General features: G+C 43.1%; 1 protein-coding gene across 4 annotated transcripts in view; it reads right to left on the minus strand.

Moving 5' to 3' along the window:
* LOC137416973 (caspase-8) overlaps positions 1–14,689 on the minus strand; it is a 63,761-nt gene that overhangs the window by 13,220 nt on the left and 35,852 nt on the right. For all 4 annotated transcript variants that reach the window (XM_078781832.1, XM_068102681.2, XM_078781840.1 and 1 more), the window contains exons 5-9: positions 6,178–6,266; positions 5,994–6,015; positions 5,775–5,900; positions 5,372–5,418; positions 4,781–4,907 (exon numbers count right to left, since the gene is read on the minus strand). In XM_078781832.1, coding sequence (XP_078637958.1) covers positions 4,781–4,907; positions 5,372–5,418; positions 5,775–5,900; positions 5,994–6,015; positions 6,178–6,266 — 411 coding nt within the window. The remainder of the gene's footprint in view (positions 1–4,780; positions 4,908–5,371; positions 5,419–5,774; positions 5,901–5,993; positions 6,016–6,177; positions 6,267–14,689) is intronic.

Here is a 14,689-nt window from a genome sequence, read left to right on the forward strand (position 1 = left end):
TTGGGGAATTTTTTAGGGAATTTTTTTTTTCAACTTCAATTGTTTATAAAATGTGATATCACGTATATTACAAATACATTTGTGCAAAATAATTGTTTGAATTACGATTGGTTTAAACCATGACAAAACGGCAACTTGGGTACAGTCATTTATCTATATATCTACACATCTGGGCAGTGTCTGTGTTGTCACTTAACGACTCCCTCAAACTTTTGTTGCCGTGGTTGTGAAGTGTTTTTAATAACGTTGTGGTGGTTTTGAATGACGTGGTGGTTTTGAATGACGTGGTGGTGAGGTATTTTGAATTATGTGGTGGTGAGGTGTTTTTAAGTCACATGGTGGTGAGGTGTTTTAAAATCACATGGTGGTGGTGTTTTGAATTACGTGGTGGTGAGGTATTTATAATTACGTGGTGGTGAGGTGTTTTTAATTATGTGGTGGTGAGGTGTTTTTAAATGACGTGGTGGTGAGGTGTTTTTAAATGACATGGTGGTGAGGTGTTTTTAAATGACGTGGTGGTGAGGTGTTTTTAATTTCGTGGCTGTGAGGTGTTTTTAATTTCGTGGCGGTGAGGTGTTTTTAATTTAGTGGTGGTGAGGTGTTTTTATTACATGTTTTATGGCTATGAGGTGTTTTTATTATGTGTTTTATGGCTGTGAGGTGTTTTTATTACGTGTTTTATGGCTGTGAGGTGTTTTTAATTTCGTGGTGGTGAGGTGTTTTTATTTTGTGTTTTATGGCTGGGAGGTGTTTTGAATTACTTGGTGGTGAGGTGTAATCGTCCCAAACTTGGTCTGCACCGACCCCTCCCCGATGTATGTGCTGAGGGGTTCTTTCTTGAAAAAAAAAAATTCAACCTAAATTGCCTATAAAAATGAAATATCACAAACAACAAATACATTTGTGCAAAATAATTGTTTGTTTTATGATTGGTATAAATCATGACAACACAGCAACTCAGGTACAGTCATTATTCCTCAGCTAAAATAAGCCTGTTCCTCAGTAAGCTAGTATATATATATAGTGTTGATATCACAAACTGGATTCGATGATGAAGTGACCAGAAAAACATGCCAACTTAGAATGTAATTGTACAGTAAAAACATAAAAATGCATCACAAAGGGTAATGCAAACCCATGTATTTCAACCTTCAAAAGTAGGACAATCGGCCATGTGAGGAACCATTTTGTGAATGTGCAAATCAACATCACTGCTGGGGTAGCCTGGCCCTACCACTGTTGTGTTGATCTGTGCGTGGAATACAATACCAATTGATCATTTGTCCACAAGATCTTTGACAACTGGTCGAACAGTTTTTGTCTTTTTAAATGACATGGTCTATGTTCATGGAAAAGCAAGGACATAGAACAGATCACGACATAACATAGCAAATGGAACAGCAGGAGAAAGGAGAAACACCAACAGCAGTGCAGAGAGATAAATCAGACGGATGTTGACAAAAAAGGGATGCAGGTCGCGATGAGTCGTAGGGGAGAAAGCAATGAATGAACAAGATGGATAGGAAAGCAACATTTTTGGAGGGGTGGAGATGGTTTAATGGGTATAGAAAAGACCATGGTTTTGGATGGAGGATGACTTGGGAAGGTGGTGAACAGCTGTCTTGAAGACCTAGAGGGAAGAATGAGATTGAAGAGTGTGGAAGGTGGTTCCACAGGTGGAGGGGAAGGGGGAAGGAAAGGGGAATAACTGAGTGGAGTTTAGGTTTCACTCGGAGGGGATGGGATTGCTGGTTGACCTCATGTGTCCTGCAGATACCTGGGAGGGGAAGGGGGCAGAGCATGGAGAGGGCAGAGGGTGCAAGACCAGAAATGAGGTGGAAGAAGACAAAGACGATAGTGAAGTGATAGGACCATAGACTCTGCTTCATCACAAGATATTTCAATTACATTGAAAAGCCTTGGTTTCCACGGCATCATTCTGAGCAAGATGCGAGGTAGGGGAGCCAGCCCAGAGGGGAGAGCAATACTCCTTCAAGCTGTGGATGAAAGCCTTGTAGGGGGCTAAGAGCTCAGGTGTGCTGAGGAAGGACTTTGCATGACAGAGGCTGCCCAGTCAGCATCTGCTTTGGAGGCAAACTTTGAAATGTGGCTTGCCCAAGAAAGATCATGGCTAAGAGAGACTCAAATAGTTTGAATGACTGAACCTCTTTGAGATGGTTGTTGAGAAAGTATATGGGAGAGTTTGCGGAACGGTCCTTTCGGAGAGAGAGAGTGAGCGAGTTTGTGGGATTTCTCAGGATTGAAAGACATGTACCTTTTCACAACACCAACACTCGTTTGTGATTTTGGCAAGGTCTGAGGAGAGTGAAGAGGCTGCAGCCTGTCTATCAGAAGGATCAGGGATGTCACGGCAGAGAGCGGAGTCATCAGCAAATAGAGGATTTTCCAAATAGTCAGTGAGATCATTGATGAAGATTAGGAATAAGATGTGGCCTAGAACACTGCCTTGGGGTACTCCAGCATTGACAGGTAGAGGGGAAGAAAGGGTTCCATTGAGAAGCTCACGTTGACGTGTGTAGAAGTATAAAAACCACCTTTAGAGGCCATTTTTCCCCGCAAGCGGGGGTTGGCCTTTTTCGGGAACTGTGGTTGTTGTTGTTTTTTCGGTCCCCTTTTTGAAGCAATGTTTTACGGCCGGATGCCCTTCCTGCCGCCAACCCTTTTTGCCGCCTTTAACGACAAGCAGGGAATTACCAGTGAACTGGTACTCAAATTTGCCGACCTCGGAAGGATGACAGGCTGAGTCAACCCCCCTGGTGTTAATTCAGCGATTGACCGGGATTCGAACCCAGGATCCTAGGATCCTAAGCCGGCACCCTAGCCGCTAGCCCAACACCAGGGTACACCAGGGTGTGTAGAAGTATAGCTTCTACTTAATTAATCAAATTGAGACTATCCTTATGGATGAGTTTCCCTGTAGTTAATTAAATTCTGTTTGTACTTTCTTCTTTGCAGAAAAATCACAGATATATGAGTGTTATTGGACAGAATACTTTGAACCACTCTGAATCGGTGCACTTGGAAAATGTATTCTTGTGTTCGTGGAAAGAGATGGTGGTGCAAATGAGTAATGCTATACTCTCTGTAGAGCTGGAAAACTATGCACTCAGCAAATTATTTCTATGCATGCATCTTCCCTTTGCAATTAAAATCAGATGTACATTCATCTACTTTGACTCTCCTACCCATTGGGACCTGCAGTAAAATGATTGCCGGATGATTCCAGAGTAACATTTTAGCCAAGGGAATGCCCCAAGCAGTAACTTTTCTAAAACACATCTTTCAGTTTGACATCTCAAAGCACACCTACTGGTTCTCATGGCTTATTTAATGAAAGTCAGATGTGGGACCAGAATGTCCGACTCCTAGTAAACCCCTCCATGCCCTTAGGCCCCTCCCGGAGAATTTCAGAAGACTTACCTGATTTTCTGTGTTATGTTGTGTATTCTGTGCTGTAACTTTCTTTACAATCAAGCGAGCTTTTCCATGGAACTCTGCTCAACTCTTGAATGCTTATGTATTGTGTGAAGTAAATTGGTGCTTTATCAAGCCAGGTTTCTTCTCCAATAAGCAATAAATCTCTCCAATCTAAAGGAAGGTGTCTGTGGACATTGCTTAGACAAGCACACCTCTTCTCATCTTCAACACTTGCGAGAGTGGATGAAGTCAGTAATCCAATAGTGGAGTTGGCCTTGGATTCCACAGGCAGATAGTTTGGAGAGCAAGGCAGAATGCCAGACTATATTGAAAGCTCGAGATATCTTGAGATAGACCGCCCTGATCTCATTTCCCTGATCGGGAATTAAAATGCATTAAATCAGACTTTTTCCACCTTTATTTACACACCCACAATTTCCAAGTGAAAAACAAATTCTACAAATTTCAGAAAATTAATTAACAATACAAAACTAGAATATCTTGGTTGCATAAGTGTCCACCCCCTTCCCACCCCCCCCCCCACCCCCTCCGACTTAATACTTGGTGGAAGCACCTTTATCAGCAACTACAGCTGTGAGTTTGTCGGGATAGGTCTCCACCAACTTTTCACACCTTGATTGGGGAACATTTGCCCATTCTTCTGGACAAAAGTGTTCAAGCTCTGTCAAGTTGTGTGGGGAGTGTTGATGGACAGTAATCTTCAAGTCAAATCACAGATTTTCGATTGGATTTAGGTCGAGTGTCTGACTGGACATTTATCTTTATGTTCCTTAGCTACTCCGTGTAGCTTTGGCTGTGTGCTCCAGGTTGTTGTCATTCTGAAAGATGAACTTCCATCCCAATTTCAGCTTTCTTGCAAAGGTCTGCCGGTTTTGTTTTGTTTTGTGGAGAGCAGAAAATTGTAGAATCAGTACAATTTAACCTATAGGTGGAGGCCAATTAACTTGGTGTGTGATTTTGAAGGTGCTTGGTTACACCTGAGCTAATTTACAATTGCTATTATAAGGGAGGTGGACACTTATCCAACAACATATTCTCGTTTTGTGTTTTTAATTAGTTTTCTGAAATTTCTAGAATTTGTTTTTCACTTTGAGGTTGTGGGTTACGATGTGTAAATAAAGGTGGAAAACGGCTGATTTAGTGTATTTTAATTCCAGCCTACAAGGTAACAAAAGGTTAATATTTTGAAAGGAGGTGTAGACTTTCTGTAGGCACTGCATATAAGGCTATTACAAAAATGAAAATACAATAAAACATGTCATTTTCTTCCCTTGTACAAAAATAAATAAATGCATTTGCAAACGAAGTAAAATAGACCAACCTTTGTCAAGATCAGTGCCGGTCCTGTCTCCAATATCAGGCTCATTTAATCGTGCCTGAGAGAAATCTTTGTTGTTGATAATAATGCAGAATCCCCTCGGATTGCAATCCATGGGATACCTGGGCAACTGATGTCACAAAGCAAAGGAAAGCTTATGAACACATTTGCAAGAAGACATTGTGTTCGTAAACACTGGGGAATGGGGACTGGCGTAAACACGTAAACACTGGGGATCTGTGCATCTCTTGATGCAACATCTCGGTCACAATAATTTAACAATGTTCCCATGATGATATCTCATAAGTGTTGTGATTAAAAGGCACTTTAAAAATATTTATTGCATTCATACATCAATTGTTAACAACAATATGATGAATGAGTGAGTGCACCTTTGAAAAATAGAAAATTAAATCTCACAATTCTCAATGTGATTTGCATGCATTAAATGAGAATTAATTACACAAAGGTTATCGATATGAAAAAAAACATCTTCTGGCAATACGACTGCATTATTTATTTATGAAGAAAATATGTCAGATCAGAATAAGATATAAAAGGAAATTGACAAGCATGTACAAAAACAGGCATTACCTGAATATTTTCAACGTCCGGGGTTGCCGGTTGTGTCAAATAATCTGCTATAAATCGGAAGAAAAAGTTAATGAATTGGGAAGGGAAGGTTTCACAACACCCTTAGGTTATCCAAGTTATTATCAAGATAAATAGAAACTAAATGCATCGAGGTGAAAAGGATGCCATATTTTATAGCCAATCATAAATGCACTAAGGTGAAATAAACAGCCACCTCCACAGAAATTCAAAAATTGCATTTCCTGCTTCTTGCTGCAATTTTTTTTTATTCCCACAAAGGTAAAGTTTAAAATACTTTATTTTTAACAGTGCGATTTATACGTGTTTTGAAGGATTTTTTTTCATTAACTTATTTATGTTTACACAAAGCACCACTTTTGTAATGATGAAAAAAGAATCATACATGCAAGCCCAGTCTCCTCAAAACTGAGGGGAGTCTGCTCAGCAACTGGGCTGGTCAGTTTAATGGATGTTTTGAACAATTTCTCAGATATCTCTGCGATGTCATTTAGTGTTGGGATAACCTTCCCTGAAAAAAAAAAAGTTAAAACGTTAATTAACCAACAGTTAATGAGGTGTATGCCGACTGAAAATAATGTCAACAACGGTAAATGAATCTTACCTTTTCCTGAAAACTCTGCAGCCTGTTTGGGAAAACAAAATAAATAAATAAATGAAACAAAAACATTTCAACAACAACAACCTCAGTTAATTACTCACACGACTCACGAAGGAGAATCAATTCCATGTACACAGTGTGTAGCATTTTCTCAAAAATCCATAAACACATGCGTCAATTTACTCACCTCAAGTACAATTTTTGCAGAGGTTTCAAAATGTTTTGGTGTCAACAGGATGTCAGATGGTGAGGTCTCAGACACAGAATGACTGAAGTCTGAAAACATTGAACATAAAATAGAGTGGTCAATGGGGGGGGAAAAAAAAGAAGAGCTAATCTTGATAAAAGTTTAATATAATAGCTAATCAAAATATTTATGAATCCTTATCAGTGTCACACTCTTGAGAATATTGTAGAGACCAGCTTGTGTACAAAATTTAAAGTACAGTACTTAATTTTTTTCCTCTTTTGTTTTAGCTGATCTGACCATTAATTTAGACCACATTCACAGCATGAATTTTTAATCTGAACAGAGTTGCAATGAAATATTGTACAAAGCTTGGTGAATCCATTCCCGAGTCTTATGAATGAGTTAAATAAGCTTTCAGTGAAATGCTTTAGACAAATGCAGTGTGTTGATAACACAAACTGCCCCACCCACTCCTTGACCCCCCCCACAAAAAAGTGGAGCTGAAAAATTTGCTCTGCTCACACTACAAAAGACTGTATAGGGACAATCCAAAATTAGACATTTTTCACGGTCATACAAACAGTAAGAAAAGGGGGTGGGGATGGGGAAGGTTCCCTGTGCCCATAAGACAAAATGCTTTTTGAAAATATTAATTTTAGTCGACAACAACAACAACACAACATGCATTTTAAGTCCATTTTCCCTGCTAGAGCGGGGGTTAGCCACACAAATTTTAGTCGACAATTGACTGCAAAAAAATTAATAAACCAGGAAACACCCACATCAATAAAATGGAGAAAATAAACTGGAACGTCTTGTGAACAGCATGTATGACATCACCATGACACCAGGCCTTGTGCCAAGCCGATATATAGTTTTATCTAAATCATGGCATGCCTAGCTTCGCAGCTGGCCATGCTGTGATTTCATAGCTGGACAGTGCTAGTTGTACCCCATTTCACTTTTTACATGTGGGTATTGCTTCATGTATAAAGTGTTCCGTGAATGTGTGCACTCTCTGGACTTAAGTGTATTCGATCATTCCCTAAAACGACATCCCAACTGCTGATCGCTATCGAACATAGGTAGGGCACGGGTTCTTTGTGCATATACATCATGGTATCCCACTTGTTGCTGGCAAAGTCAATGGAAATTGTGTGAAATACTTGGTAAAATTACCCACAGCCGTTCATGAAAAATCCGTTAATCCCCACGAACATTGCCAATGCGTGCGCGTGCGTACGTTAACTCAAAGAAAAAAAATCACAAAAAAAAAAAAAAAAAAAGGAAATTGGTCTGACTGTACCAACCAACTGCTTATATACACTTCCACAACTTATCTTAAATTATATTTTTGAAATATGACTCCATTTACATCTCGCTATCTGACAACATGGTCCAACTTCTATACACTCATCCCAACTCTTTCTTCATGATACGTGGCGACTTCAACTGTCATCATGCCGGCTGGCTGGGTGTGGGGACCTCTTGCACCTCAGCAAAGGACTTCGACGACTCAATGGGACTGACACAATCTGTCAATTTCCTGACCCGGACCTCAGTCAACGGAGCATCTTCTCTTCGAGACTTGGTTATGACAAACTTCCCTGCAAATGTCTGCTGTTCTTCTTCTGCTCCAATCGGTTCATCTCATCATTTCCTTGTTAAAGTGGACATCTCTGGCCGTTCTCAGAGAACCTCCTCAGCGCCGACGAGTCTGACATTTAACTCAGGCCGACTGGCACGGTCCGCAAGCAGCCATCAATCATCTGGACTGGTCTCCCATCTTCACTGCCTCTGACATCAATTCTTCCTGGGAATTCTTCCAAAGCAAACTGCTCTCTCTCTCATGCACAGATTTATCCCATCTCGTCTTCAGTTGTCTAACCCTTCCTCCCGTTCATGGTACACTGAAGTTTGTGGTGAGGGAGTTGCCCGGAAACAACTTGCCTTCGCCTCATGGAAGGCTAATCCAACTGAAAGCAATCTCTATTCCTTTCACAAAGCTCGGAACCAGTGTGTGTCTACCCTCAGGAGAGCAAGGAAACAAAATCTCTCTACTCTCAAGACTGAACTCTCAAACCTGTCTCCCTCCTCCAAACCCTGGCGGCGTTTGGTCAAATCTGTTTCTGGTGTTTGTTTCCCTTCCATCCCCTCCCTTACCCCAAACGGCACCACAGCTGAGTCCGCATGTGAAAAAGCTGAACGTGAAAAGTGAAACGCGAAAAGAAACTCTGTGCCTCAAAATCCTGTGTCCCAAACCCATTGATCTCTGTACCCACCTTAACCAGTCGAACCCAGCTGTTCCAGGACTCTGTGTCCTTCTCGCCCGACAAGGTGGAGAAGTTTCTGTCAAACCTCGACTCTGATTCTGCAACTGGACCAGACGGCATCAGCCCATGGGTCCCAAAATCCTGCTCTGCCGCTCTTTCACACCCTCTCTCTGTTCTCTTCACCCTCTCTTTTGCTCAAGGTCATCTGCCATCAGCTTGGAAATCAGCCAACATTATCGCTTTACACAAAAAGATGCAAAAAGAGATCCTTGTAACTACAGACCAATCAGCCTGCTCCCAATTATCAGCAAAGTCATGGAATCCATCATTGCTTCGGATATCAAATCCTTTCTCTTCTCCAATGGCTTGATCTCTGACCATCAATTTGGATTCAGACCTGGTCATTCTACTCTGGACATGCTGCTTCTGCTGTCTTAACAATGGATGGAGGTCCTCAATGCCAAACAGGAAATCAGAGCTGTCTCCCTTGACATATCACGTGCCTTCGATACGGTCTGGCACCCCGCTCTGCTCAGAAAACTCTCCTCCTATGGTATCCATGGAAACCTCCACGCATGGTTGCAGACTTCCTCTCGAGTCGCAGTCAATGTGTGGCTCTGAATGGAATTCTCTCATCTCCCCTCAGGCTGGAGTTCCTCCAGGCAGTGTTCTGGGCCCTTTGCTTTTCCTAGTCTTCATCAATGATCTCTCTGACTTTCTGGAAAATCCTCTCTATCTCTTTGCTGATGACGCCACACTCTGCCGCTCCATACCTCATCCCTCAGATCAGCAGTCTGCAGCCTCCTCACTCTCCGCAGACCTGGATAAGATCACAAACTGGTCAAACAACGTGGAACATGTCTTTCAATCCTGAAAAATCTCACACTCTCACTATGTCTCTCACAAAAGACCATCTGGACAACCCTCCACATTACTTTCTCAACAATCCTCTCCAAGAAGTTCTCTCACTCAAGCTTTTGGGTCTCATTATCTGCCATGATCTTTCCTGGGAAAACCACATTTCCAAGCTGGCCTCCAAAGCCAGTCGCCGGCTGGGCATCCTCCATTGTGCAAAGTCCTTCCTTGGCACACCTGAGCTCCTCACCACATACAAGGCTTTCATCTGCAGCTCATTGGAATACTGCTCTCCCATCTGGGCTGCTGCCCCTGCCTCACACATAGCTTGGCTTCACGCTGTAGAAATCAAAGCTTTCAGAATCATTGGAATCTCCCATGATGAAGCTGATTCTGAGGGCCTTTCACGCACTCACCACAGGCAGGTTGGTGGTCTTTCTGTCTTCTACCGACTCCTATCCGGCCTAGCTCCCCCTGCTCTATGCTCTGTCCGCCAAATATTCCTTCAGGTCGCACAAGATCTGACTGCAACCCTCTTCTGGTGAAACTGCCAAAATCAAGACACTCTGCTCACCTTTACTCTTTCATTCCTCTTTTCTCCCACCTCTGGAACAAACTCCCTCACTCTTTTCAGTCCCACTCCCCCCTCCAGGTCTTTAAAACAGCTGTTCACCACCATCTCTTATCTTCTCCCATCCAAAACCTTGATCTTTTCTACCCCTGTTAATTCACCCCAGATCCACATTTTTGAAATACCGACTTCTTTCCCGGAAGTCCTAGCAGTGTGCATTTGTTTTATACCTCTCCCACCCCCCGCTCCCTTCCCCTGCCCCTCCCCCCCCCCCCAAGCCCTCTCCCTCCCACAGACCTCCCAATGTCCCTGTTCTCCACCATTGTTGTGCTTGTATGCTTCCCCCTCTCTCCATATTGTCTCCCACTCCCTTTACTATATGTTTTATGTGTCAATTTATGTTTTTTGTGATTAATGTTAGCTCTTACATGAGCCTCGATCTTGTTAAAAAAAATAAAAACAAATAAAAACTTACCCAGATGGTCTTTACAGTGCCTTTCAAAATGTTTCAATTTCCATTCTATTATAATTCTCTCTTCTTCCTCTTCAAAAGTGTGCTTTCAAATAAATCCTTCAATCATTCCAACACTTCCAGCTCTTCATTTCTCCAACCTCTTAACTCGTCTCTATAGCACACCTCCTCCAACGTCTTCAAACGTATCTCTGACTTCAAAATCGCAAGAACCCCAGCTTGTAATGGATGTTCGTATTTCATTTATAATTCCTTTCGTACATCTTCAGCATCAAACCCTTCCCTGTCTGTTCCATCCTCTACTTCTACTTGCCCCTATCCTACAAACACTATCCCTTACCAATGTCCCACGATAATTCCCCTCCTTCTACCCCCATTTAATCACTACCTTCCTACTACCCCTCCCCTTCAAAACTTCCTACACCCCTCCCTGAAATCTCCCCCTTCTCCTTCAAATCTCCCCACCCAACCCTCCTTTTCAAGGTTGCTCCTCACACATCCACAAAGCTGCACTCCGCCCCCCCCCCCTCCACCCTCTCTCTTTCGACTCATTCCTCCTCCTCCTCCTCTTCCAACCTTCTACTTCCCTCAGCTCCCTTTCATATTACTCCTCATTGCACCTCATCCAATAACCACATAGCCTTTTGTCCTCCTCCTCATCCAGCCCTCTCTTCTAGCTCTTCTGCAATCTCCAACACACTGCTTTCCCTACCTCCCTCTCTCCCCCGCCCCACCTACCCCCCCCCCCCCCACCTACCCCCCCCCCCCCCCCCCCATCAAATCAGCCATTTTTACATACATGCAGTGAGGAAATGTTACAATGGGTTTTTAAGAACACTTATTTGCCAGCCACGATTTCAAATATAGCAGCAAGCACTCAGGGGAACTCGCAATGAAAGATTTAACGGAAGCTAACACTCGTCATCAAATGGTTATTTTGACCGCAGTCTGGCAAAAGTGCTAACAAACAAATCAATACATTTCATAACAAATTTGTAGGCGTGTATTATATTCAGAAAATTACAGTAATAACTGTTGATTAAAGACTAATTATACAGTTGTGGCCAAAAATATTGGTACCCTTGCACTTTTTACAAATAACTCAATTTTCTCTAAAAATAAGTTGAAATTGACAAAAGTAGTTGGTTCAGAGCCAGAGAACAGCGTATCACGTACTGCTCTTCTTCCCCTGTTCTATGAACAAGCAAACACTGTTGCCATGATTCGTCATTCAATGGATGTTGTACAGAAGGCAGCGGAGATACTCATTCCTGAACAAGTGCTCATCGTTACCATGGATCAGCCTCTGTTTACACTTGGAAAGCAAATCTATTAGAGTTGACCCACAAGCTATGGTGAGGACAAATTCATTTTAATGTTCGGTGGACTGCACATTGAAATGGCAGCTCTTAAGACATTGGAGATCTTCTCGACAATAGTGGATGGACCAGTGTACTGGTAGAAGCAGGTGTGGCCACACCTGGCACTGCAGAATAATTTCTCAAAGCCTCTCATGTTACTCGAATACGGTGTGCCCATCAGGTGACAGCCTGTGCTCTGTACCTACTCCTGCAAAACGCATATGACCAGCATGGGCAAAGCCGGCAAGAAGGAGAAAGCATATTGCCTCGAGAAGACTGGTGTTCCAAGCGAGCTGAAGTCAGTCCTCAATTCCAGTTGTGGCTCATCATAATGAATTTGGAGGTCGAGCTAATGATCTATGTGAGAGCAATACGCGAGGCAGACTTCTTACTGTACATGGATGCTTTGACCAAGAACAATAGAGACCTTGTTGATCCTGCTGTCATAGACACTGTACGTCACATTGGACAATATCTGTACGTCACACTGTACGTGTACGTGTGACGTCACAAAATGTACGTCATGTACGTCATGTACGTCATGATGTACGTCACAAACACTGTACGTCACAGCTTGGACAATATCAGTACAACACGTATGTCACAGAGCGCCGAGTCAAACAAACAAAACATATTTATGAGCCAATCAAGAGGAACAACCTGCCCCTCTTCAGTCGGCCTCTAGCCCAACAAAAGTCAAAGGGACAACAGCAGCTAACATCACTGAAGAACGACTGTTATTTGTTCTCCAGGCTATACATTGCCTCACAGATACGAGATGGGGACCTCAATGAGTTCTTTCAACATGAGAATCAGGCTTGCCCACCTTCACTGTCACAGATGGGCAAGTTGAGAACTGGAGTGAAATCACAGCTGGTAGGCTGTCTGGAAGAACTAGTTCCTTCACAAACCAGTGCGTCTGTACCAGCTGCAGATGTTATTGTTCTTGATAGAGCTGCAGTTGTCAATATGCTGCAACCTGGTCTAGCCAAAACATTTGACGATTATGCAACTGCAGTGTTCCTACCTCACATCAGAGCTCACCTGCAGCAAGCAAGACGGGTAGACATTGTGTGGGCTGAGTACTTTACGGACAGTCTGAAAGCAGGTACACGGAAGAGAAGAGGGAAAGGAGTTAGAAGAAGTGTGGAGCCATCCACCCTAGTTCCGAGGAATTGGAATGAGTTTCTCAGGATTGATGAGAACAAGGTGGAACTGTTCTCTTTTCTGGCAGTCTGCATTAGATCAATGGACACTGACAAGCAAGTCATCACCACACATCACTCTGGCATCCTTTGTAATCAGCGTCGAGATGAAGAAGGCCTTGCTCCCTGCAACCACGAGGAAGCTGATACAAGAATCATGCTCCATGTGCAGGATGCTGTGAAACAAGGGTATACAAAGATCTCAATCCACACAATTAATACTGATGTGGTTGTTCTGGCAGTAACAGCAGCACAGCAACTCAACATTCCTGAGCTGTGGGTTGCCTTTGGAACTGGAAAGAACTTTTGTCTCTTGGTAGCTCACGATATGGCCAAGGCTCTGGGTCCTGAGAAGTGTGCAGCTCTGCCAGTGTTTCATGCATTCACGGGATGTGACACTGTCTCGTTATTTGCTGGTCGAGGAAAGAAGACTGCATGGGACACATGGAGGTGCTACATTGAGCTGACATCAGCATTTTGCACATTGAGTGCTACACAAGAGTCTGTAGATGACTCAATGGAGCAACAAGAGCGCTTTGTGATCTTGCTGTATGACCGTACTAGTAATGAGCAATGTGTCAATCAGGCCCGCAAACAGCTCTTTTCTCAGAAGGGTAGAGCACTTGATGGTCTTCCTCCAACAAAGGCAGCATTATTTCAACACACAAGGAGGGCTTCATTCCACGCTGGGTACTGCTGGGGCCAAATGATGATTGTAGCTCCTCAGCTTCCAAGCCCAAGCGAATGGGGATGGAACAAGGGCGACAATGGGGAATGGGATGCATGCTGGACAACACTTCCAGAAGCATCAAATGCCTGCCGGGAACTCTTGAGATGCGGCTGTAAGAAGGGCTGTAGGGGGTTGTGTAAATGTGTTAAGGCACACTTCCATGTACACTGTACAGCACTTTGTGAATGTGCAGGAGAATGTGCAGCTTAAGTATCACAGCAGCATATTGAGCATCTGCCTACATACTATTTATGGGTATACAGCAGATCTGTGACATTGGCACCAAAAGGATGTGCACCAGACAGCATTTCTTGGTTTTAAAATACCATTACTAACTTTACAAATGTGAAATGGTTCCAATAAATTAAAATTGTAATGACGAGTTGTCCCAACCCGAGACGTATGTGGAAAGTGCATGGAAATTGCAGCCATTTTGGAAAATGGCTGCCACAGGACATTTCTGCGATGGCCCTATAGCCAAAAATCTTCCTTTAGATATAGCCTAACTCTGTTCCAAATTAGATGCTTTTATCATTAAGCGCACAATACTTTCACCTTTCTGCTGTAGTATTGCCCCATGCTAATGTAACAAGCGTTACGCCTAGGCCCCCGTCGGTGAAGTGATGCGAGTTGACAAAGTGGAAGACGCAAGGCGGCCATCTTGGATTTTGACGTGGCGACCCAATTTTCAATAGCGTTCTTCCTTATGCGTAGATACACTTGGGATCCTAGGATCCTGGGTTTGAATCCTGGTCAATCGCTGAATTAACGCCAGGGGGGTTGACTCGGCCTGTCATCCTTCCGAGGTCGGCAAATTGAGTACTAGTTCACTGGTAATTCCGTGTGTCGCAAGAGTCGACTAACAGGGTTGGTGGCAGGAAGGGCATCCGGCCGTAAAACATTGCTTCAAAAAGGGGACCATGGTGCCCGAAAAAGGCCAACCCCTGCCCTGCAGGGGAAAATGGCATCTAAAGGTGGTTCTTATGCGTAGATACACCCACACACCAGATTAGAAGTTAGTAGTTCATTTATTTTTCAAGAT

The sequence above is a fragment of the Myxine glutinosa genome, chromosome 1, assembly GCF_964187855.1.
Source record: "Myxine glutinosa chromosome 1, kmMyxGlut1.1, whole genome shotgun sequence".
NCBI classification, from domain to species: domain Eukaryota; kingdom Metazoa; phylum Chordata; class Myxini; order Myxiniformes; family Myxinidae; genus Myxine; species Myxine glutinosa.